At 43.9% G+C, this 23,194-nt stretch overlaps 1 protein-coding gene across 2 annotated transcripts in view; it reads right to left on the minus strand.

The window, feature by feature from the left end:
* The window catches only part of NEURL1 (neuralized E3 ubiquitin protein ligase 1), a 165,704-nt gene that overhangs the window by 46,703 nt on the left and 95,807 nt on the right, over window positions 1-23,194 (minus strand). For both annotated transcript variants that reach the window (XM_055721224.1, XM_055721225.1), the window contains exons 2-3: window positions 20,720-20,961; window positions 15,712-16,033 (exon numbers count right to left, since the gene is read on the minus strand). In XM_055721224.1, the coding sequence (XP_055577199.1) occupies window positions 15,712-16,033; window positions 20,720-20,961 (564 nt within the window). The remainder of the gene's footprint in view (window positions 1-15,711; window positions 16,034-20,719; window positions 20,962-23,194) is intronic.

A 23,194-nucleotide genomic window follows, 5' to 3' on the forward strand; every position in this document is an offset into this window, starting at 1 on the left:
GGGGGGATGCACACGCAGGGACATTCTTCACTTGTCACCCTCAGGCTTTGGCTGCTTCTTTCTTTGCAATCACCTAAAGGTGAGGAGGAGTTGAAAAACATTACGCTGACAGCACTGTTGGAGCTGCGGATACAGGGCCTTCCGCTCCACGCCAAGCAAACCCTCTGGAATGGTTTGGACATGATAGGTAAACAGTGTCGGGCTTGCTCAGCGGGGAGACATTTGTATTTAGATGTTATAGATAAGTGCTGCATATTTGAGACATCTGAAAGTTATTATTCCAAGCAGTTTCTAAACAGAGAATCACAGTTGCATAGCCCCTTAACTCCGAGCTGACAGGCAGGATAATGATTTAAATGATTGTTAAACACAGGCTCTGTTTTAAGTGGATGGAATTCAACACCACGGTAGGTTTGGGGGAACAGGGGTGTACTGCAAAACGCAACATTTCCAGTTGCTGGAGCTCTGATCCACGGGAGCTTCTCCACCAACACCAAACATCACCGTTCACACTATGAAAATAGCAGCTGCAGAGATCCTCAAAAGGCAACATCACTCAGCTGTCTTCTGGATCATTACCACTCCCTCTAATTGCAACAACTCTGATTAAGAGAAATGCCTTTTTGAAAGCAAAACATAAAAAGGTTTCACAGACTGTAAAACAGAGTTCAGCAGTGAATCATAATTATTTTTTATGATGCTTTTGAATTACAAGTGATTTATATTTCCTTGAGTTCAGTAAGGTTATGTTTATTATGCTATCACTCTGCTTCTAATGAAGAGTATACTGATTTGTTTCATTGTAAGTCATTTGAAGCAAAGCACAGCTATTAGGTGGTATTAAATCGGAGTACTACATTTGTTTCATCTGTTTTCCAATGTTTTAATGCAGGGCTGGCACCCCTGCACTTGGCTCCCCCCGGTCCCCCTCCGCACCGCAGGCACGCTCAGCTGATGTCACCATCAGAGAAGGGTTTCTGCCCCCACCACAAGCTGCTTTCTGACATGCCAAGGGTTAAGTGTGACGGCACACACTGGCTCCATACCACAGCCTCTACGCAGGCAAAGCTCCAGCAAAAACAAATACATCTCTTAGGGGGAAAGGAGAAAGGAAAGGAAGAATTGATTTCTTGCTTATTCAGCATCTGATTGTCTCTGTGTCACGAGCGAGCTCCCAGGCAGTACCTCCAACATACAGCATCCTCATTTCCCAAATAGGTAATTCACAGTAACGCAGATAAGAGGGTCCTATCTCTGCTCATAGCATGAAGATGCAACTGGGCGCAAAAAGAACACAATTGCACCTTGTCACGTAAGGGAAATTGCATGGCTGGTTAATAATGGATGTGTCTCACAAAGGCCACCCATGCTGCTCAGTGTACCAGCATGTTATCCTAATCATCCTCACCAATAATGCCTGGAATTGTTTGGAAATTTTAGGGGAAATAGAGTTCTCTCACCTAGGCTTTAATAACCATTGTGTCTAGCTGGGTAGGGGCACCACAAACACAGCCTTTGGCACATGCAACACAATATAAAATCAAAATACGAAACAGTAACTCATGCCTCTGCCAGAAACACACTTGCAAGGCACACAAACAAAGATAAGGCACTTCTGTTGGACTGGTAGCTTGGCTTGCCCACTTTAGGACACAAGTAGTCCAATAATTTGGAGCACTCAAAACCCCCAGCCTCCTGTCACAAACAGTAGTACCTCCATCCCACAGAAAGCAGGAAGCTGTGTGATTCGGCTCAAAGATGAAAAATCTGAGCCTGAATCAGGAGGTGAATCCTTTACCACTAAAATTAAGGATGGCTTTTTGTCCCTTCCTGTTAACTGGTAGTTATTGATCTGATGTACTCACACCCGGGTGTAAAGGATTTCCCAAGCAGGCAGTGTTTGGTTGCTTTTCCTGCACAATTAAATCCTAATAAATATCTTTCCCTCATAAAAATGATAGACCAATCTCTGTCTGGGCATTATTATTTTTTTTCTTTTCATGTGAAAAAAAATAATATTCCTAGAGCTCAGTAGGAAACAAGCAAGTAAGCAAAAAAGTGAGTATTAAAGCTACTACTGCCCTATCTGGAGAACCCGAGAGAACCACAAAAGGAAACTACAGCAATCAATAGAAAACATGGAAACAGTTCCTTAGTCCTCAAGCTGGACATTGAATTTGTGCAGTGACAAACCCCACGGGGACAGGCTCGGGGATCTTGCCTGCCTCCTGTGACCTGCAAAAGGTGATGCCTACACCTTCCTGCAGCCCCTCAGCCGACAGCACATCCTCTAGAATAAGGAGAGGTACAAAGGCGAGTGGGAGCAGGATTTCCTCCTGTGTTTGCATCCAGAGCCAGAGGCTCTGTGTAAGGAAAGGGAAGTCTCCCTGTGCCTCCAAACCTCTCCTGGCCACGGTGCAGCCCAACGCAGAAGAACAGACTGAGGGCACTCCACTCTTTCAATGGGCAGCCAACACGGTCCTGGCCTCCAGACAAAATTTAAGAGACAAACATGCACTGGAGAGAATAAGTGAACAATAAGAGCCCCAAAGAGAGTATTCCCCCCTTATTTTTCATTTTGGTCTGCTTTTAGTAACTCCAGATGAGCTACTAATTTACGCCGTTGAACCCAAAAGGAATCAAAATCTATCTATCTGAAACATCCCAGGACAGTCCGTTTTGGCAGAGGATCTCAGCACAATATGGCCAGTTTGAAAACCTGTCGTTACTGACTTCTCATGTCCCAGCACAAGCTGATAAAGCCACTGTGTTCCCTCCCCACCTGTGACCCAATATTTTTTAGTTTCCAGAGAAATAAATCCTGCTAGTTTCTGCAGTCACCTTCATGCTGTAGAGCCAGCGTGGACTCTACTACCTGATGATGGGAAGCTGCAATACTAAAACTGGTCTGCGATAGTCTTTGGTGTCACCTTTTCCGCCCCTGACATTGAACGTCAGAACAGACAGGTCTCCAAACAAAATCACTGCAGCCTCGACTGCTTGGTTCCACCGCAGTCAGAAAAAGGATATTAAATATGGAGACAGGGTGGCAATCAGCCTTTCTGAGGAAATAATAACCTGGGAAATTCTGACTCATGCTGATCTGTGATCAAGGACTGTGACTGAGATACCAAAAAAAGGAATTGAATCAGATTTTCATGGCTGCGTCAGAATGAATTAATTCTCATCATATAACTAGAAAAGATTTAACATCACAGAAGCATTTTTAGAATGACAGCAGGATACGGAGGCTGTGGTAAAGAAGAAAACATGATTATTGGGCTGGAGAGACTGAAAGTGAGGAAAGATAAAAAGAACTAAATATACCATAAAATAGTATCTTGGTCAAATAGCTGCCAGTAGGAACATCCTGAGGAGGGGACAGTAGTTGTAAGCATCTGGGACTGCTGGCTGCAAAAATGCCCCAGACGACACTGATGCCAGAATAGGCGACAGTGACACGTCTCCAGGAGTGATGGTAAAGTTATCTTTAGGTCTACCCAAAGCAGTTTGACAAGCTCCTATCACTCACTGTTTGGTTTCACCCTTTGGCTAAAGCCAGGACAAGATGGCTGCTTGAGTTTCTCCAGTGGCTGCCATTTACCCCGTGACTGTCTCGGAGAGGGGCTAAGATTATTTTCTCTCACTTTTGTGGTTGCAGAAAAACTCTTAAAGTAAACCAAATGTCAGCTGAGCTCACTCTGAATGTGGCTAAACCAAAGTCAGGCTATTTCAGTTCTAAATGCTTACCCACAGAAATTATTCAGGTTAGCATAACTAGTCCTTTCTAAAGCCATATTTGCAATTAATTTGCATTGATTTTCTAGGCTGTCCATTGTAACTAAACTTTCTGCAGGAAAATAGCATACTCAGTACATATTTTAAAGATTTTAATTTTTTTTTTCTTAGCCAAGCTAAGTTAGAGATGCTACTAAGTGGAAGATTCAACTCTGAAGTGCAACTCAATAGACAGGAGTTTATCTGGCAGCAAATTCCACAGACAGACTGAGAAGTATTAAATCCCCACTGCAAAGCACTAACAAACAAAAGAGTATCTCCTCTATCCTCACACAGCTTGCTCACCTTCATCCAAAACACCCCTTCGACAGATCTGTCAATGTTTGTCAGTAGCAAAAGACTTCTATAATAAATTAACTATATGACGAAAACAGCTGTTGCACAAAGAGGAATTGGTGTTATCAAGAGCAGACCAAAAATCCACCAATCTAATTTGGGATGTAAGAAACATATCTGACTCAAATATTTCCCCACATGTCATTTTTCTCCTCTATCTTCATGATCCCTTTGATAGAGAGAGTGTCAGTAGTATGTGCTTGACTTGATAAAAGAGCTCACTTATCTTCAAGGAACATCCAGACATCCACAGAGACCCATGCAAAGCAGTTCAAACACACAACACCCTGTGCTGTCCAGATAAAAGAGGGGTGGAGAAAGAGAGAGTGAGAAACCAAAGCTTTTGGCTTATGAATTATCAACATAAAGTCAAAATGAATCAGTGATTTAGAAGTGTAAATTGAACCTTGCATGAATGAAGACACCAGGCAAGAAAGGGATGGTGTCTTAGTCACTGGGTTGCTTTTGCCTTCCCCATCAATATAAACTGATTTGTCTTTGCCAGACATGCCCTTCTTCCATTGCTTTCAGACAGCAGTTCACCCTGTTTCCATGCTTTTACCTTCCTGCTCTCCTCAGGCTTCTGGACCACTTAAACCTTTCTGCACAGGAACTAGCCATGTTTTCCAAGAAAAGCAAGCATTGCTGGGAGGAAACCTGTCTACCTCCCCTCTAACTTCAACAGTGCGTTCCAGACTCCTCTGCTCGTGCCCATCTCTCTCTTCCTCCTTCTCCTCCTAAGAGAGTCTTTACTCTCGGAAAAAAAAACCCCAACATTAAGCACAAAGCATAATCCTTGCAAAACCATTGATTAGTGATTAACCACAGACCACTGGTTTTGACCTAGCAAGCCCCGCACAGAACCCAGTAACAAGCAGATGGCAAAGAAAAAGATCCAGCAAAGCGCTTAAGCACATGGCTATCTTTAGGAATGTGAATTAACATACTTACTCAAGCATATACCTCATTTCTGGCATACCAGATACAACTACATATGCATAAGAGGTGGTTAAGTAGCTAACCACCCTGTTGAATTCAGGCCCTGCAGTCTATGAAGTCTTCTTTTCTGAGCAACTGAGAACAGGTAATCTGTCCAGTTGGAAACTACACACCTTTAAAAAAATAGTATTTTACTTCCCACTTGAATTTTTCCTCCATCACCTTTCATCCCTTTAGCCTGCCAACATAGAATGCCCTCTGTTTCACCATTAGATTGTTACTTTGACTCTTTGGAGATTATCTGGTTTTTATGGAGTATTGGTCTTTTAGGTCTCACATGCAAAATTGAAGCACTAGAAATTATCATGCAAATAGTCATAATAGTGATTATGGCCCAAGATGAAACTATTTTTGTATTTCTCTTAAGTGAGCCAATGATGCTGAGTTGAAATTGCCAGTCCCTGCAGCTCTGCAGTGAAATTCTCCATCAGTTCAGTTTTATTCCCAACTGTTTCTAGCACTGACCTTCGGCACAAGGCCAATTTCCTTCCACCTGGCCAAGCAACGCCACAGTCAAGGTCTGCAGACCCTGCCGTGTTAGAGACAAAGCAATAAAAAAGCATTTTGACAAATACAGGCAACATCAGGGCTCAACTCGAGCATACTCCAGTGCACAGTCATTGAAACAGATCCAGCCAGGCCTAGGAAACAGGGGCAGAAGCCAACAGGACCAGTTTATGTCACAAAGATGCTTTTGCACAAGCCATGCCGGGATAACACAGCAGTCTGCTGATACCTATGAAAAGCTCAGGAGGGCGATGGCTGCTGCCTACAGACAGCAAAGAGGCAAAGAAAACTGACCAGGGCAACGCCGCTGCAGAACGAGGAGGAAATGCAAATGTTTATGGAAACACATCGAACGAAATGTCATCTGTCTCGCGGTTCAAGTAAACACACAGTGCTGAGGTGCTGGGATCCTCTGGACTCAGGCATGCAGAGAAAGAGGGAACACTCTGCATTAAAGATTTTGGAGGCTTCAGATCTTTCCATGCAAGTGGTGCAGTATTTATTGGCATGGTACAACCATGGGAATAGGATTATTGGATTCTGAAAGCTTTTTCCCTGGAGTGGTCTTTATCCTCTTAAAAGAAGATAGAGCAATTAAACGTTGGGGGTTTTTTTCCTGAAGAGAATTAATTGTCTGTGAAGGGTCACACCAGTGGCCAGATGCATCACAAGAGATTTTCATCTCCTTAAACACACCAGCCATAGCCAGTGGCACAAGATTTGATTCAGTGGCCAGCAATCTGATTTATCAATCTTTTATCCCTAGCTGCAGACTAAAATATACCGATCCCATATAAGTTTAATTTCAGAATCTAATAGGAGCAGATGGGATGGAAATTTCTTTTAAAATATTTCTGTAAAGGCCCTTAACATCAAGACAATGCTAATGCATGAAAATAAAAACTTGTAAGTGACTGGACATACTGTTCTAGCCTAATAAATGGAAATGCTTTTCATAAATTTCATAAAGTTCTGCCAACAGTACCCTGCTATAATTCCCATGACAATAGGAAGAACAGCTTAGTTAATGCATGGCAGTACGAGGGATGTTATTTTCACCAAATGCCAAAGCATTGGGGAAACAGGTAATAGTGTCAGAAGAACATATTATGAAAATGTGATTAAGAGCGTGTGATAGAAGAATGCAAGATCCAGATTTTCCTAAATGCCTGAGCAGGAGAGAGGAGCCCAGTGGCTCACTGAGCACAGCACTTTGCAGAATTAGCTGCATCCTAAGCAGAGTTGATGTAACGTCTGCATCAAAATGGGGAGTTGATTCAAGGCAGGTAGTGTATCTCAGGGAACAGAAGCAGTAGCTCAGCATGGTTAAAGATGAAAGGCAGGAGAAAATAATACCTGCACTTTTCCAAGGAGAACCTAGAGACACTGGTTGTTGTCAGAGATAGGACACTGGATCCAGTGGACCTTCAGTGACCCGGTGCACATGTCGCAGGCTAAGGCCAGGACATGAACAGGACTGCAGCAAGCTAAGGACAGAAGAAGAGTGGTACAAGACCAAGGGCCCACTCAGCCTCAGGCTCTGCCTCCAGTGTGGGGTGAAGCAGATTTGTGGGGAAGAGCACACACACACGGGACAGCACAGGGATCCCTCCTCGATGCAACCTCCCATTCTCCCCGACCCCTGCCCCAGAGCGCCAGTGATGCCTTTGTATTTGCCTGTCCTGGAAGCACCACTGAAAATTTTAGTTTTTCAGAAATTCTTTCATTCAGCTCAATACATCCTCTACCCAGACAACCTCAAAGCTGCAGTCTATTGTTTGTACACACAGTCATATGAATTGCATTTCATACACATCAGAAAGGAGTCACATACAGCTCACTAACAGAGAGGCTCTTTTCTGCCTATGAAATCCCAACTAATTAATATCTTCAGCATAAATGAACAAATGGGTCATTCTAGCCCATACATTAGCATCACGATGTAGTGTGAAACTTGGTATCTACAACCAGTTACTGGTAGCAGGTATCAGGCCCACGTTTACACATCACACATGGACAATAACTTTTTGATGCACGAGTGCCCCACAATTTAGCGAGAGTTCTATTGACAGCATGGGTCAGTGAGAGTCCAACGCAGTGGCAGCTGGGGTGGGCATTGCTGCACCAGTCCATCAGTGCTGGGAGAGCAGCTTTCAGTGAGTGCAGACCTGAAGCACTAGTGACAGACTTCCCAAGGCCACACAAGCAAATGACACCACCTGCATTTTGGCATCTTTCAGCCACTTGTGCGCAGTTACAGTGACACGGACCCCAAGAGGCTCATTTCTCCCACACTGGACAAAGGTACAGGGAAGGAGAGGTGCTGGCTTGAATCAGCACAGGTTCCCTGAGCCAAAATTTTTGTTTTCTTTGGGACAAGCCAAGCAAGGTCCAGAGGAGCTTCTGTTCCTCAGTGTTTGGCCAAAGAGAAGTGATGAATGAGCAAAAACGTGAGGCTAGATTCTGCTCACAGTGTAAAACCAGAGCAACTTCACAGGTGGCTGCAAATTTAGGCTGGTAAAACTGAGAGTAGAGCTGGGATATAGGTAAGGATTTCCACACTGAGCCCAATAACAACAGTTCTGCTTATACAGCTTGGGAAAAAAAAATGGAGACTTTGGAGTACAAAGCAATCTCATTTTTAGCTCTGTTGCTGATATGGATAGAAAAGCCAATTTAATTTTATTAAAGGTGTCAAACTTTTTTAATAACCCAGACACCTACAGGGATAACAAAATCATATCCTCTACAAGGTAGATTGCATATTCAGCAGCTGTGATGCCAATTAGATGTTGAAATGACAAAGTGCTATCTCGCACCAGCAGAGACATACTGTACGGAGCTGGTGTTTAGTTTCATCATATAAGCAATGTTTAGCCGTCATCTGTTATACAGACTTAGGGGGAAGGGCCTCCACAGCTGGAACAGCTGGAATTACAAGATTAGCACAATAAACTGTTATACTTTCACCAGATCATCTACTCAATTCACATCCAAAACTAGCCTCCAGCTTCAACTGCCTTACACTGGAGTAAATGCACTCTTGTCAAGCTATGGCTGTATGAATGAAGAGGAATTAGATTTCAGCATTACAGCCCAAGGTTTGTACAGTTCAAACTATTTCACTGAGTATTTTGGAGAAAGGTATTAAGAAAGCTGCAAAGATTAATTCCCTGTACTCTGTACTCTCTCCACCCTCCTTTTTAAAGACACATTACCTACAGAATTACAATAGGAACCACATTAGACAAACTAAGAAAAACACAATTATATGCAGCATTAAGTATCAGTTAAGAGAATGTATTTTTTTAAAAAAAAAGCAGCACAGGTCTCTTATTCTAATAGTTTAAATCAAAACACCAAAATCTTTGCTAACATAAGGAACTCTGAAATGTTTCTGAAAAGAATGCACTGCTCCATTAGTGGTGTGTTATTATTCTCTCTAATGCCCTGCCTATACTAGAAGTTTCTGTAACTAACTATAGCTCTGTAATAAATTCAGTATCTGTTCAATTACTCCAGTAGTTTACGCTTTTAGTAAAAGTAAAATAAGGTCAAAGCCTTTTAATTGGAATCAGTGTTCCCAGACCACAGGTTCCACGCTGCTGCTAAAAAGTAACAACACTTAGCAAAGGCAAGATAAACTTCTTAGTGAAAACCGGCAATACTTACCTCCTTACAGCAACAGCCAAGTCAATCATCACAATGGACATTTAATGTCAACACATCACTTTTTTTAACGCAGGGGCCTATCTTTGCAGTGTCAACATCTGAACTACAGCGTACACATACCCACAATGTAAACACCACTTACAGCTTTCGGGGCTTTTGTACTTCCTTGGGCTTTTATGGGTAACATGGAAAATATTATTATATAGGCCTTCTTGCCTGCATTAGGAACAATATTTCACCTTACCAGAACTAAAGGAACTTTATAAAGCACATTTTGTTTTTCCACTAGTCATCCTGTCTTGTTAGAGTCTTCATTCTTTTCACTTCGGGCAATAATAGCCAGGCTAAGCCCTTTTAAATTTATTCTTACCCAGGTTCACTTGCCGGTTCTCCTGATGCTGATGTGGATGTTTTATGGATGTAATGTGCCCGATAGCACGATACGTGCCAGGTTTGGGCCTTTCTGTGCACCTGTAGCAATGCCTTCACTCCAGGAGCGGTCCTGCTGAAGCAAAGGTGGCTCCGTGAAAGCTACAGGTGCACCAACAGGCAGCACTGATAAAATACACTTAACGCACACAGCCTCTGTGCCGTTTTGCAATTCAACACCCCATCGAGCCCCGGTGAAGCCTGAAAGAGATCCCTCGGAGACCTTGTTGTACTCGGCATCTGGCTGTTGTGACTGACTTGGTATTTGCCGTTCAGCTGCACTGCCTGAACCGCAGAGCAGCGGGCAGGGCAAGGGACATGGCACAAATCCACAGCTCTTTACGATCAAATGCAAAGAGAAGAGAAAAAAGCCACTGCATTCACGAGGCGAAGATGAGCTCTGGTTTGCTTGAAAGTGCTGTGTCCAGCAGCCTTATCGTCACAAGCGAGACAGACCGACCTGGAGGACAGGCAGACCTTTGGAGCTGCCTTTGGGTTGTAGGCTAATTTTCAGGTACCGATCTCATCTGGAAAAATACATCCTTCCAGAGGTGCTAAGGCAAAGCAGGCATTAATTAAAATGGCAAGAGATGAGTTATTTATTAAACTGTTTTCACATATTTAGCAGTGTTAGAGAGCTTCCCGCAGCTGCCATAGAGACAACAGCTACAGACAATAAAACTTTATGAGCAATTTAAATTCTCTCTCCCCTTAGGAGATGTGGAAAAACAAGGACAACTGACTCTTTGCAGGTCGTGTATCTCTCGCCTTCATTAAGTAGGACTCTGTTTAAACACATATTATTCTTTTCCATCAGATAGTCACAGACTTCCACAGAGAGGGTAAATAGTTTATAGCTTCCACTTTCAACAATACGCTATAAAAATACACTGCAGTCATATTTGATTATCCAATTTTGTTTAGCGCAAAGCACTCAGCAGATCAGTCTGCTTATTTGCACGCATCAGAATAGCGACAGAAATGGATTCCCACTGGCAATGGAAAACAAGGTTTACACTTGGAAAATAAAACAGTAATAACCACATAGTAAAACTGCAGATGCATGTGATAAATTAGATTTATCATCAGTCTTATACCATTCACACCTGAAATTTGCCCATAAATCCACCTCATTTGAGACTTATTTAATGTTTCTTCTAAAGGTGCCCTCGAGGTAGAGATTCAATTTACCTAAGAACTGACAGGGGTGAAGAAAGAAAACCACGTTTCCTTCTTTCCCTACAAAATGTGTAACTTCCCCGTCAAATATACACTAGCTTGAGTCCCAGGATGGGTACATTTCCATCCATGGTCAGTTCACATTTTGACTTTTGATACTTTGCAAACATGAGGCAATAAGAAGCTAGGAAGGGGATCTGGAGAAAGAAAAGGCTTCCTAAATATCTAATATAATATACAGCACTGCCAGTTAATTCTGCTAGGATCTGTATACATATTTATGACTGAAATATATATTTATACTGTTTCTACTTCAGGTACATTTAATACGTGCACATTTAATTCATATGCATTTAAAAACTTCCCAGTTCACAAGATCTTACTAGTTTTTCACGTATTTTATACTAGAAGAGGTAAAAGCTTTGCTTTCAACAGGTGCCTCTCAGTGTGCCAATCTAAACAAAATTATTCTTGGTTTTCCAAGTCTGTGCTGGTAAAAGACCGAGACTTTAAAATACTGAATGAATGAAAATACAGATGGATGGGAGAAGAGCACGAACAGAGTAATAAACAGTAGAGAGGGTTGGTTGTTGACCATATTAGTAATGAACGGGACCAAGGAAAATGAACAGACCGTTCTTCATGTTACCCACTGGAAATGCAGGGCCGGTAGAAGGGTATGCTGAAATCATAATTTCTTTGCAGTCCCATTTTGCCATACTTTTAGAGCATGTGCTGTGCTTTGAATGAAAAGACACTAGATGGTAGGACTAGATGATCTTCATGGGCCCCTTCCAGTCTTAACCGTTCTGCAAGCCCGTACTACAATCTCATTGTCAAAAAAAAAAAAAAAAAAAAAGGGGCAATTTTCAAAAAGGCACCACACAACAGGTAAACCTGGAATTCCCCACCAAAAGATGTGGGAAAATGCTGAAAACACTCATTATGCTTTAACACACACATCACTGAGGAAAATTGCCACCACACAGAAAGTGTACATGAATGTTTCTTAATCTGTGCCAGGCTCACTAGCCTAGTGCTTGAAAGTAGGCTAATGTAAGACAACACTGGTTCCCATGAACCGCCATCCTTCCTCCAGGGCTCTGAAGACCGCAAGATTTAAACAGCTGGTCCTTTCGTTTTCTTTTTTTGATGCTTTATTATAGCAGCAAGGCAACAGACTGCTTATATTCCATTTTTCTCGGACTCTTTTTAAAGTGTGAATGAGCATGTGTGTATGCTGAAGTGATAACATAAGGCTAAGCCACATTTCTAGTAAATATTACTTTAAATTATCCTGGAATGTAAAAGTGCAGTTGTGCAAAACTAGCTGCCCAAAAAGGGAAGCAGAGCTGTAAACCATCCTGCCTGCAAGTTGAGCACGTCAGCAGGAGAGTCACTGTATAAGGGCATGTTTACAGGTCACGTAAGCCTGCACCTACACTGAAACCTATGCTCTAAGACACAGAACGTACATGTACTCGACTGCAACAACCTCTCCTATGTGGGCCTTTACATTGTGGCATGAAACCAGCTGAGACCTTGTCATCAGAGGAGACCAGATTCCTCAGTGACTTTGAGCCTTTTCATCTCTATAATGTGAGTAGAGGCGAGGAAAGCAACGAGTAACCTTTCACCTGTGAGCAAGCATGGGAGCACTGTGAACCTCATTACTGAAGCCACCTTCAAGGTGGATTTAAGCCAATTTCTAATTTTGACTCACCCTAGCAGTGACAGGCAAGACGTGATCCAGACTCAGCTCCTGACCTCCCCTCGGCTGAGATGCAGTGGACCATGCAAGCCCTCTTTACCTGTTTCAGAACGAAATCATACAGGCAAAGAAGCTGCCTAAAGGGCTCTGCTTCTGAACATACAGCAAGGGCAGCCAGACCCAGGAAGCTGTGCACTGACAGCAATAATGACATATGGGTAATTATCAGTAAGGCTAATGCTGACGGGTAAAGCCATAAGCAGAAGGAAATGAAAAATCAAGGTACAAACCAGCTGTTTCCTTTTTCATACACAGGCACAATTCAGTGATGCCAGTGTGGTGCAGTGACTGTGATGCTGACAGAGAAGGAGGCAGGACTGAGCTGCGCAACAAGGCTGATGGCATACCTGAATTGGGTGACACTGCTATATAACGTTTGGCAAATCCTTTAACTCTCCCAGGCTTCAGATCCCCCCCTTTTCTCAAGTGTCTCTTTATTAAATCTGTAAGACAGGAACAGTGTCACTAGATCTGGTCATTGCCCTGCTTTACTGGGTCCCTTATTTTGGCTGGAACTGCTACTGTAGTGCAGGTGAGCGAAACAAAAATGTGAAGTTTTGGAAGTTGTGATTTTGGGGGGGGGACACAAATGCACATCATGCATACCCCTGCAGAGATGGGATCTTGCAGTGACACAAGACTTACTGCTGCATGTCTTTCCTTTGGGCAAGTCTGATTTTGGAAGTGAAGTTACATAACTGGGAGTGGGGAGGGAATAATTCTGTGATAAACAGAGAGACAGCCACCAGAAATGGTAAGGCTTTTGGATTTTTGGATTTTGGATTCACTCAAATTCTTGGGTGAAATACACATAAAAGCAAACGGAGGCAGTGCAGAGATGCACTATGCCCCTGCAACCCTACAGCCATTGGGAAAATAATGAGGCTCAAGAACAAGGAACATGTTTGGAGCTGGGGGGTGCAATAAATCACTGAACTGAAATTTGAAATGCTAGGCTCTTCTGTTCAACATACCACTCCAGCATCCCCAGCCTCCATTAGATGCCCTGCATGCCATAGCAGGCTGAATTCGACCATATGTTTGTAGCTAAGCTATGAAATTGATTTCAAGTCCCGGGAGTTTTTGGCAAGTTGTCCTGTACTATATGTGTGGTCTGCTACACTAAAACAGGCACGCAGAGCATTGCTGTGGGTAAGTCTATAGGATCCAGAGGCAACACAGCCGATGATTTCCCTGCTCTGACTTCCAGTGCTGCGTAATAATGAATGGAGACAGAGAGGACTCAAGTCAAAGAGGTTTCAGCACAGTTGCTAGGCTTAAATCCTGCTGAAGGCTTCTGGAAACAGCTACAAATACATATTTGAGCTCCATGCCAACTGTGTAAACTCAGAAGCTGCCTGCTTCATTCAGGGACTTCATACCCACCAGAGAGTCCGGAGCCTGTTAGACTAGAGGCAAGTCAGTGACCGGCAAGAGTCACAATTTCCTTGTGAAAGGGGATGTAGAAGATGCTAGGACAACACAGGGGCAGACGATGGATAGGAAATGATTTCCTGGGTGTTTTGAAAGGAAACATAATCCAGAGTTATGGGATCTCATCTATCAGGCAGAGAAGCCTCGAGGTGACAAATCTCTCAAGAACAGCCAGAGGACTTGGAGTCTTTCGTGTTTCTACCTAAACTGTGGGCATGACATTCTAGATCCCAAGTCAAATATCACCACTTTGGCCTACAAACTTTTGCCTAGTGGCTCCGATTCAAGCTGATTCACATCAAAAGGCAACTTTTTCTGCTCCTAAAAGAAAACAAAAAGCTGCTAAGAAATTCCTTACTTCCTTTGCCTTGTGCAATCTTGGGCTGGTAGTTTTTGCAGCAAGAAGAGGTCAGTCCCTTTTCTTAACCTGCTGAACCCACATCTGTCTTCCCTGCCATGTAGGTTGCTACGGGCAGTGTTGCCACCACATTTTTTAATACAGCAAGCAGTGCAGAAAGAAAACAGAACTATCAGAAAGAAGCTCCATCAAAGTTTTTGATGTATAGCATGAAGGTGTCGTTTTAACAGAGATTATCAGGCTGCATGACAGGAAAAAGCCAGGATCTCTCTCAGCCTAGCAAGATCATCTCATCTTCAGAAGGAACTTCAGCTCATGAGGGTCAGCAGGTACCATGTAACCTTTTCAACGGTGAAAACAAGACCCATGAAACTACTGTTACATGGAGAAGTGCTGTGATTTGCCTCCCAGTGACAATGCAAAGACAGCTCTAAAGCTGCACGCTGACCTCTGGTCCCCCAGCAACCTAGCTGCCCCTTAAGTTGGGTTCTTGGACACTCTTTTCAATTCTTCTAGGATTTAATATCTTCTAGGATATAAACTCAAATAGCCCAGACATTGACAACCTGCACATATGGGGCTAGATTGAGTCCTCATGAATGCCAAATTATTTCCACTTCAGCTGAGGATGGCAGAAGACACAGGCACTCAGCACCCCTCGTCCTCCAACCCCAACCATATATCCAACTTTCAGGCTCCAGAGGACAAACCAAACTCCTCTGTGAAAGCAACAGCCTGGCTAAACCAGCTGCAGCTTCTCACAGGTAATTTTGAAGATATCCATATTTCAAATCTGCCCATTAAACCACTCGGAAAATCATAACAGTGCCATCCAGGAAGGATGTACCCATAGCATGTAAAATGCATTTCCTCACTCCGGCATGGGGAAAGCAGCAGAAGAGAAAAAAAGAGTTTTGCAAGGTATCTGCCACACTCCAGACTGTGCTCTGATAGAGCAACACCACCGAGCAGAAATCCACTTACTTACAGATGGCTTCTAGTGCTATACTGTAGCGGTTGTTTCCCACCTCCCACTCACGTTATATTTACGTGCTAAGTTTCAAACACCCACCGATCCAGGCTGAAGTCGTGAGATGCTCTGGGGGAAGAACAACGGCCGTTTCCCTGCGCCTGTCCCAGCACAGTGAGGGGGCCAGGCAGTGTCAGGCTGGCCCTTTGCCAGGGACCGCTCAGCATCACCCCTGCATGTTTGGACCCAGGTACTCACCTAAGAGCTGTACTCCGCGAGTGAGGCCATAGACGTCAATCAAAGCCCAGAGGGGCTCTGCTGTCCTTACGCCGCTGAAGAAGAGCATCGCAGTGGAGTCGTTCACCCGATAGAAAACCCGTCCTTTCTTGTCCACCCAGAAGGCTATGATGTTTCCCTCATTTGCAAACTCTTCTGGAAGAGCCTTGGCCCAAAAACCACTTTGGGAAACCAAGTCAGGGCATGCATACTTCGGCAGAGTGTCAGGGTTAATCCTTGATGGATCCTTTGAAGTAAACCCGAGTCGAAGAGCCCCACTCCAGCAACACTGTTTTTTAGTGATCTGCAAAGATAACAGCAGCAATAACAGCATCTGGTACTTGAACCTCTACTTACACACTACAGGCTCTGTGCCATCAAGCACTGATGGCCACCACACAGATGAACCCACTAGATTTAGGAAACATTTTACCCACCAGACACTGATGTAGCTTTTTCAGCTGCAAGCAGCAATGGTGCACACTTAGGATACAATGTACATATTAAAAAAAAAAAAATCAAATTAAATCTATGCGGAGAGGTGAAATGTAATTACAGCTGCATAATGACTCACTTCTATTTCTAGGGTAATTCCTTTTGGCTTAAGAATCATCCTCTCACAAAACGTGCCCAAAATGTCCATAAGAGCTTTCATCTCAGCATCTGCAGCAGCAGAGCTCTTCCCCCATGGTGCTCAGGTGATGGGGGCTCTCATGACCTCTGGGAAAAGCACTGGCTCCAGAATTAGTTACCACCATAGGGCTTTCTGAGTTTCCCAGCCAAGTAAAAGCCAGTCTTACCCCTGTTTGGTATGTCAGATTAGATGAAATCACAGCCTTGCAGCAGAGAAATTGTGTGTGGGAAAGCACAACTTAAAGCATTTAACTATATTAAATATACAATTAGGAGACAACAATAGATGTTCTTATGATTGGGGAAAACCTATTTATTTCAGCTGTGAGTGGTGTTTTTCAAGGTTTGTTGTGCTCATTTGCACCCCACACATCAGTATGCGGTTACTCAGTGTGTCTGGGGTCAGGAACACCTGCTATAGCTTTTGGAATGGTGCACGTGTCATATCCACCCTTCTGCACCTGAGATACAGCAGGGCAATGGATCAGAGATGCCTCCAGAGCCATCAGCTTCTTCTCAGATGAACTGATCCTTGTATTGGAGGGGACCTGACAGGAGCAGAGTGGGTCCTAAACACGCACAGCACATCCAAAACACGACCTAGTTTCAAGGTGTTTGTCTTCCCATGGAAGCAGGGAGTCTTCCAGGGCTAGTATGGTTCCCAGACAGAGATGATGCCCTGGGAGAATTTCTTCTCTCATTTTGTTAAGTATGAATGTACTGGGAACCATTCCTCTCAAAGGGATTCAGCCTGTCAGCATCCAGATTATGAAATGAAAGACCTAAGGATGCTGGATCCAATCTTGATGTGGGACCAAGACAGTTCCTGTATGCCTGTTGACACGTAACCGGTGTTTCTGTTCATGTGCTGAACCTGCAGCAAACACAAAAGCAATTGAGATAGCCCTATTCCATCAAAGCATTGGCAGCCTCAAGCAAACTCGCTTTTGGCTGCAGGGCAAGAGCAGAAACATGGATAGATACTGCCTACCAGATGTCACACAAAACTTGCTACCTATCTGCAACTTCTTGCTCTGCCAAAGTGCTTAACCGCACAGATGAGTGGCAATGCCAGCGACTGAACTGTTGAGGACTGCAGGATTTTGTCTTCAAAAGCCTGGCAGCAGCCACTCGTGTCCCAGCTTAGAAGCACAGGATTTTCACCAAGGGATTCTCCCAGACATTTTCTTTGGACTTCTGAATTCTCTTCTAATCACACTTGTAAATATTGCATTTTTCTTTCACATGTTCCTCTCCAAGGCAATCCTGGAACGTATGTCCTTGGGGGCACAACAATTTCACAACAAAGACATTGTTCAAAACCTAGAGATTTCTGGTTTGTAATTAAAGTATCAGAGAAAATAACTCAGGGCTACAGAAAAAAGTTATCTACAACCAGGTCCTCCGCTAAGTGAGTGCTGCTCTTTGTTGCTACTCAGTCCAGCCAAGCACCTAAAGCGTTTACATGAAACACTTGAGCACTGACCTCAGTCCCAGGAACCCTGGGAAGCTCCTCCTTACGGGATGGACACCGGGGTGGCACTAAAAAGGACTGAAGCAGATCTGCTATTTTATATGCCTGGTCAGGATGGGATGGGATCATGCATGTCCCCAGTGCAAGGGGGGTGGATGGGGTGTGCATGTGACAAAATGGGGAATATTACACACACTCCACGAAGAAGCCTAGATTATTTACTGCAGCAAATTTACTGCAAGCCCTAAAAGCTTTTGGGTCTGAGATAAATATGGCCTTGTTATTTGTACAATTTACGCCTTCACAGTCTCTTGCCAATACTTCACAGCAATCACAAACCGCATGAAGTAAATAGTCATATGGTAATCAAGGCTGCACATGTTCCATGTATTAATCAGCACCTATAAACAGTTCTCAATACAGTCTGACCACAGGCAAACTAATATCCAAATTAAAATCTAGTATAAAGCCTGCCAAGAATTAGATGCAGCTGGACAAAGGGTACACAGTTTTGCTAAAAAAGGCAATGATTAATGATGGACCAAAATCTCTCTTCAGCAGCCACTGCTAGCAGAAAAGCTTGGGAGGTCCACCGGGTACCAGAAGGGAAGGAAAAGATACAATCTACATCCAAACTGCTAAGCCATGGCTGCTCCCACAGATTCAGGCTCCTGCTCCTTACTGCCCTGCGCCTTGTGTCACCTTCAACAACCTCACTCCACTCCCTAGCAGTGCTCTGAATTACATGGAAGAAACCATACTGGGATATATATCTTGGAGGCAAAGGAGGAGGAAATGTGGCTGCTTGATGGCATTCCCAAAGCTGCAAAGAAATCTCAGAATAAAATCCAAGATACGATACCTAATAAACAGAAAGAAACCTCCCGACTTCTTTCCTCTAGTTTTCCAAAGCGAGTTTAAACTTCATAGGACCTGAATGATTGGGTTCATGGTTAGTCTTTAGCTGGTAAGAAGGTTTAAGACACCATTTTCCACAGGCACACAAAATAACAAGGCAATTGCAGGATGGACGTATCAGAGAAGCAAAGATGTTTTCACATTTCCATCCATCCCTAGAGTACAAGTTCTGCTGAAGCCTGTTGATTGCTCCCATGAGACTTTCCCACTGGACTCAGCAGGAGCTCTACATTTAAACCCCTTGTGTAGACTTGCATGCGTATTCTTCGCATATGTTATGCAAGCTAAAATCCCAAAATACAGGATGATAAACAAGTGTGAATTTCCAGAGATAGCTACATTGTTTCAGAATGAGGAAGAAATAACCCAGAACCTTTGCCTAAACCACTAAACCCACTCAAATCTTTGATGGTGTTTTCAAAAAGAAATGCTGCTTTCATCTCCTCCCAAATCATTTTTTGCAGTTGTTTGTCCAAACTGCTGGCCAACGTGGAAAAAAAATCCCATTAGGCAATGTGAGTGAGTCCTGCTGGGTTTCTAGCCTGAATGGAAGCAGTAAGAGCTCCACAGGAAACATAACAAACATGTAGAAGGGATCCTCTACCTATGGACCTGAGCCTGAAATCACTGAAATCTCTCTATATTTTCAAAAGGAGGCATCTTCCTCATTTCTTGTTTTTTTGCTGGCTGTAAGGGAAGAGCCAGGGAAGGCCGATATGCTGATATCCCGCAGTCTGGGACCTCTAGCAGTAGGCAACAGCAGGATCACTCAGATTCAGTAGCTATATGCAGATAAACCTCCTGGAAAACTCCTCATGCGTAAATGAAGGATTTGCAGGCAGATCTTTCATGTGTGTCACGAACTAAACTTGCCAAAGATGACATTCTTTGTGCCAATGAAAGGCATGAAATCAGCTCAGAATAGAAAAATGCAGTCCCACAAACCAGAGGTCAAATATTGGAAAGTATCTGCGGATGAAGTTTTAAGGGCTCCAAGCTCCTTCAAGGTGCCAAGAGCCTAAAAAGTGCTTCAGTTCCTGAGGGGACCGATTAATTTCTTCATCAGGAAGCAGCTCCTGGTACATGTGGAGGCATGCTGTCTTAGAGGAGCTGAACTTCCCACACCAGCTGCAGCACAAGGGGTACCAACCCCATCCTCCTGGCTACTACAGACACAAAGGAAGTGAAAGCAGCCTCTGCCAGCCAGAAAAATGTGATGCCTGCAATGTTCTGTTCTCTGACCTTAATGCTATCAGGTGACTGATTCAACAAAGCAGTCAGCAGACTGACAGAAAAACCCTTTTCTTAGATGGCAACTGTGACCGCACTGACTGCTCCTTTCATCCTTTCAGTCAAACCCTTCGATCTTCCCTGCCAAGCACAGGAGCAAGCATCTTCACTCCCAGGTCCTTTTCACCTCTTATGTGTTGGCTGTGAGGAAGCTGACTCCCACCTCCATAAGACCAGCCTCATTGCTGCCTTGTTTATGGGAAGAAAGTGCTCCTTGTGGAACTGAACACATTACCTAACTCCTCACCCTATCTTGGCCCACCCAGTAAAACTGCTCTGCAGGATGCAGGCAAAGCCTGGAGGACACATTGGCTAGAGAGATGCTGAGGCTGCCGCCTTCTGGACTGACCAATACAGCTCTTTTTTTCTTGCTGTTTTCTAAGCAATCTCAACTTCCATCTGTCGTTCCTTGTCTAAAATCCAAGATAAGCTCTTTTGCAGCACAGATTTTCCTTTTCTTCCCAGTTTCTACACGGGTCTATACCAATGGCTCCAAGAACTACAGTGACAAAAGCAGAAGTACCAACAGAGATCACAGATCTTTAAGGCCAAGATTTGACTACTGTGCTTTTCAAGGAAGGGCTAAAGATCTGGTGCCAGCACCAAAGCCTGGTACACCCTGACATTCATTCACAGCAGCTCCCACGGCAATAAGGGAAGGCGTCCTTTACTCACCTTAAGCCTGACTTGCTCATATATAACGATGGGCCTGTTGCTGAAGGTAATGGCATTGCAGAAGCTAGCCTGGCGCTTCACTGCCTTCTGCGTCGTGTCCATGATGATCTGGGACCCCTTTGTGTGAGGATGGAAAAGCAGAGGGCTGATGGACAGAACTCCACACTGCGGGATGGGGAGACAGTGCTTCTGCTTGTGGTGGCATCGGTGGGAAGAAGCCGAAAACGACCCCCCTATGGAATCTGAAAGCAGAATGGGGAAAAAAAAAGGGTTTCAAATCTGTTGTGGGTAATAAGTGAAAAACTTTCAACGCAAAAACAAAATCAGGGGTACTTCAGAGGGGAACTGTAGTTCCAAATAAAAGTTAGTCAAATCCCCATTCTGTAAATTGCTAAGGGTTTCTAGAGCATATGGAACAATAGAAGGTTATGAGGATACTCAAGGCTCCTGTCTGGGCAGGCTGATAGTACAGAGCATGACAGGGAGATGGCAGCTCAGCACTGAAATCACAGGCCATTTCAAGGCCATACATCAGAAAAGGCGGCAGGAATTGGTTCCAAAACTGGAGCAAAACACATGTGAAGTCGCTGCACCAAAGCTGTCACACTTAGAGAAAAAGAGTTCCACTTCCAGAGGACTCCCAGGCAACTTGACCATTTCTCTCGCTCCTTTGCATCAGCAGCTCCATCAGCCCTTGCCTTCGTATCTCTTTGGACACTGTCCTATCCACCCATGTCATGCGCCAGCTCAGACACATACATTGCTAATCTATACTCAAGCACCACTCAGCAATAATCCACATGGATTCCTCTGACAACCACCACGCATTCTCCTCTCTCCTCCACTGATGGGAACCTCAGCTGAGATCCCCCTTGTCAAGAAGGCATTGATCAGCACGCTATGATTACAGTGAGGAAAGCAAAGAAAGGGAGGAAGGCTATGAAGCAGAGAGATTGCATCTTTCTCTAACCAAGGCCCTACACAAAAAGTCAATGCATGATCAACAGAGTCACGACAGCAGCTTTGTTCATGAACAAATGGATTCACGAGTTTCTTTTCAACAGGGAGCCTGCAGCAGTCCAAGCACAAAACAATCATTATACTGAACTCATCTGCTTCCTTTTCCTTGTGTGCACATACACACTACATTATGCACATATGTTTGGGAGGAGATACTCGTAGATTTGGAAACAGAGGATCAACAGAATAAAGGATTATTCCTTGATAGACTCAGGGGTGCAACAAAAGCAAATATGACCTTAACAATGTGCCAGCCTGCACCATAAAGATGCATGACTAAACAGTATAGTTAAAAACTCTATTCCTCACACATGTAAACTATAGAAACTAATAATATACATTCTTCATATAAATTAATTGCTGAGTGTTATGTCTTCATATAGCTACTGTAAAATAATGCTTATACCGCTAATGTAACTCTTGGTTTTGTAATAAAAAGCCTAGACCCTATTTCTCCCAGACTTTGGGGTAGTTTTAGCTTGCAGCTACATGAAGTTGTAATGGCACATCATCAGAATGAGCGTAAATAACTAGCAATAGGACTTAAAATCCTGGTTTCTGATGAGAACATTTTAATTAAACTTCAGCGTCAGTCACTCTGGCCTTCTCCTCTCATTTCCTTGCTGTTTTTTTTTTCCTCCCATTTTCAGCAACAGTGCTATCCCTTCAGAACAGAGCAGGGGGGGCAGACAAACTGGGCTGTTACCTTTAAACACTAATGCTTTAAGGGAGAAATGAGCCAACTGGGAGTTATCTGATGCTAAAAATAACGTGGAAGGTAAGTCATCTTCCTTCTCCTGTTCCCCACACTCGGAAAGGGAGAAATAAGGTGCAGAGCACCAGGAGAAAGTAGACGTTCACCTGAGCAGGCAGGTCAGAGAGGGAAATCAGGAGGAACAGACTGCATGAAGGGGGAGCTTGACACAGGGAAGGTCAGGATGCAGCAGTTCACATGAGCCTGACCTTTTTCCTTTGGGCACGCTACTGGCCTGGGGCAGAGCACCCCATCTCTCCCCAGAGCCCAGACTGGGTGGTCATAAGACACCGCAAGCTGCAGCAGCCGTACAGAGACAACCTTCTGAGATTACCTCCTAAGACCCGTTTAACTAGAGGCTGTCTTATGTCCCGAAGAACAGGAGATTGAATCCCTTCCAGCATCACTAAATTTTTTCCAAACCAGTTATGTTCTCTACTATCAACCCTCTGGAAGCCTGTTAAGCCGTCAGCTTTAGTGATACCTTGCTGATGTGTTCCTCAGGCTTAATGGTATTTTTGCAAAGAAGTATTTCTATTATCGCTGCAAACATGATGCCGTTCGCCTTCACAAATGGTTATGAGCCAGAGCCAGCAGAAGTGGCCAACTTAACCTTGCTCCACTCCACTTCCCCAGGGAAGTCACGCTGGTCTGCAGGGACAAGACCGCTGACAGATGGTCAAAGCAAATCATCCCAGCCT

This window comes from Falco cherrug, chromosome 9 (assembly GCF_023634085.1).
Source record: "Falco cherrug isolate bFalChe1 chromosome 9, bFalChe1.pri, whole genome shotgun sequence".
Taxonomy (NCBI): domain Eukaryota; kingdom Metazoa; phylum Chordata; class Aves; order Falconiformes; family Falconidae; genus Falco; species Falco cherrug.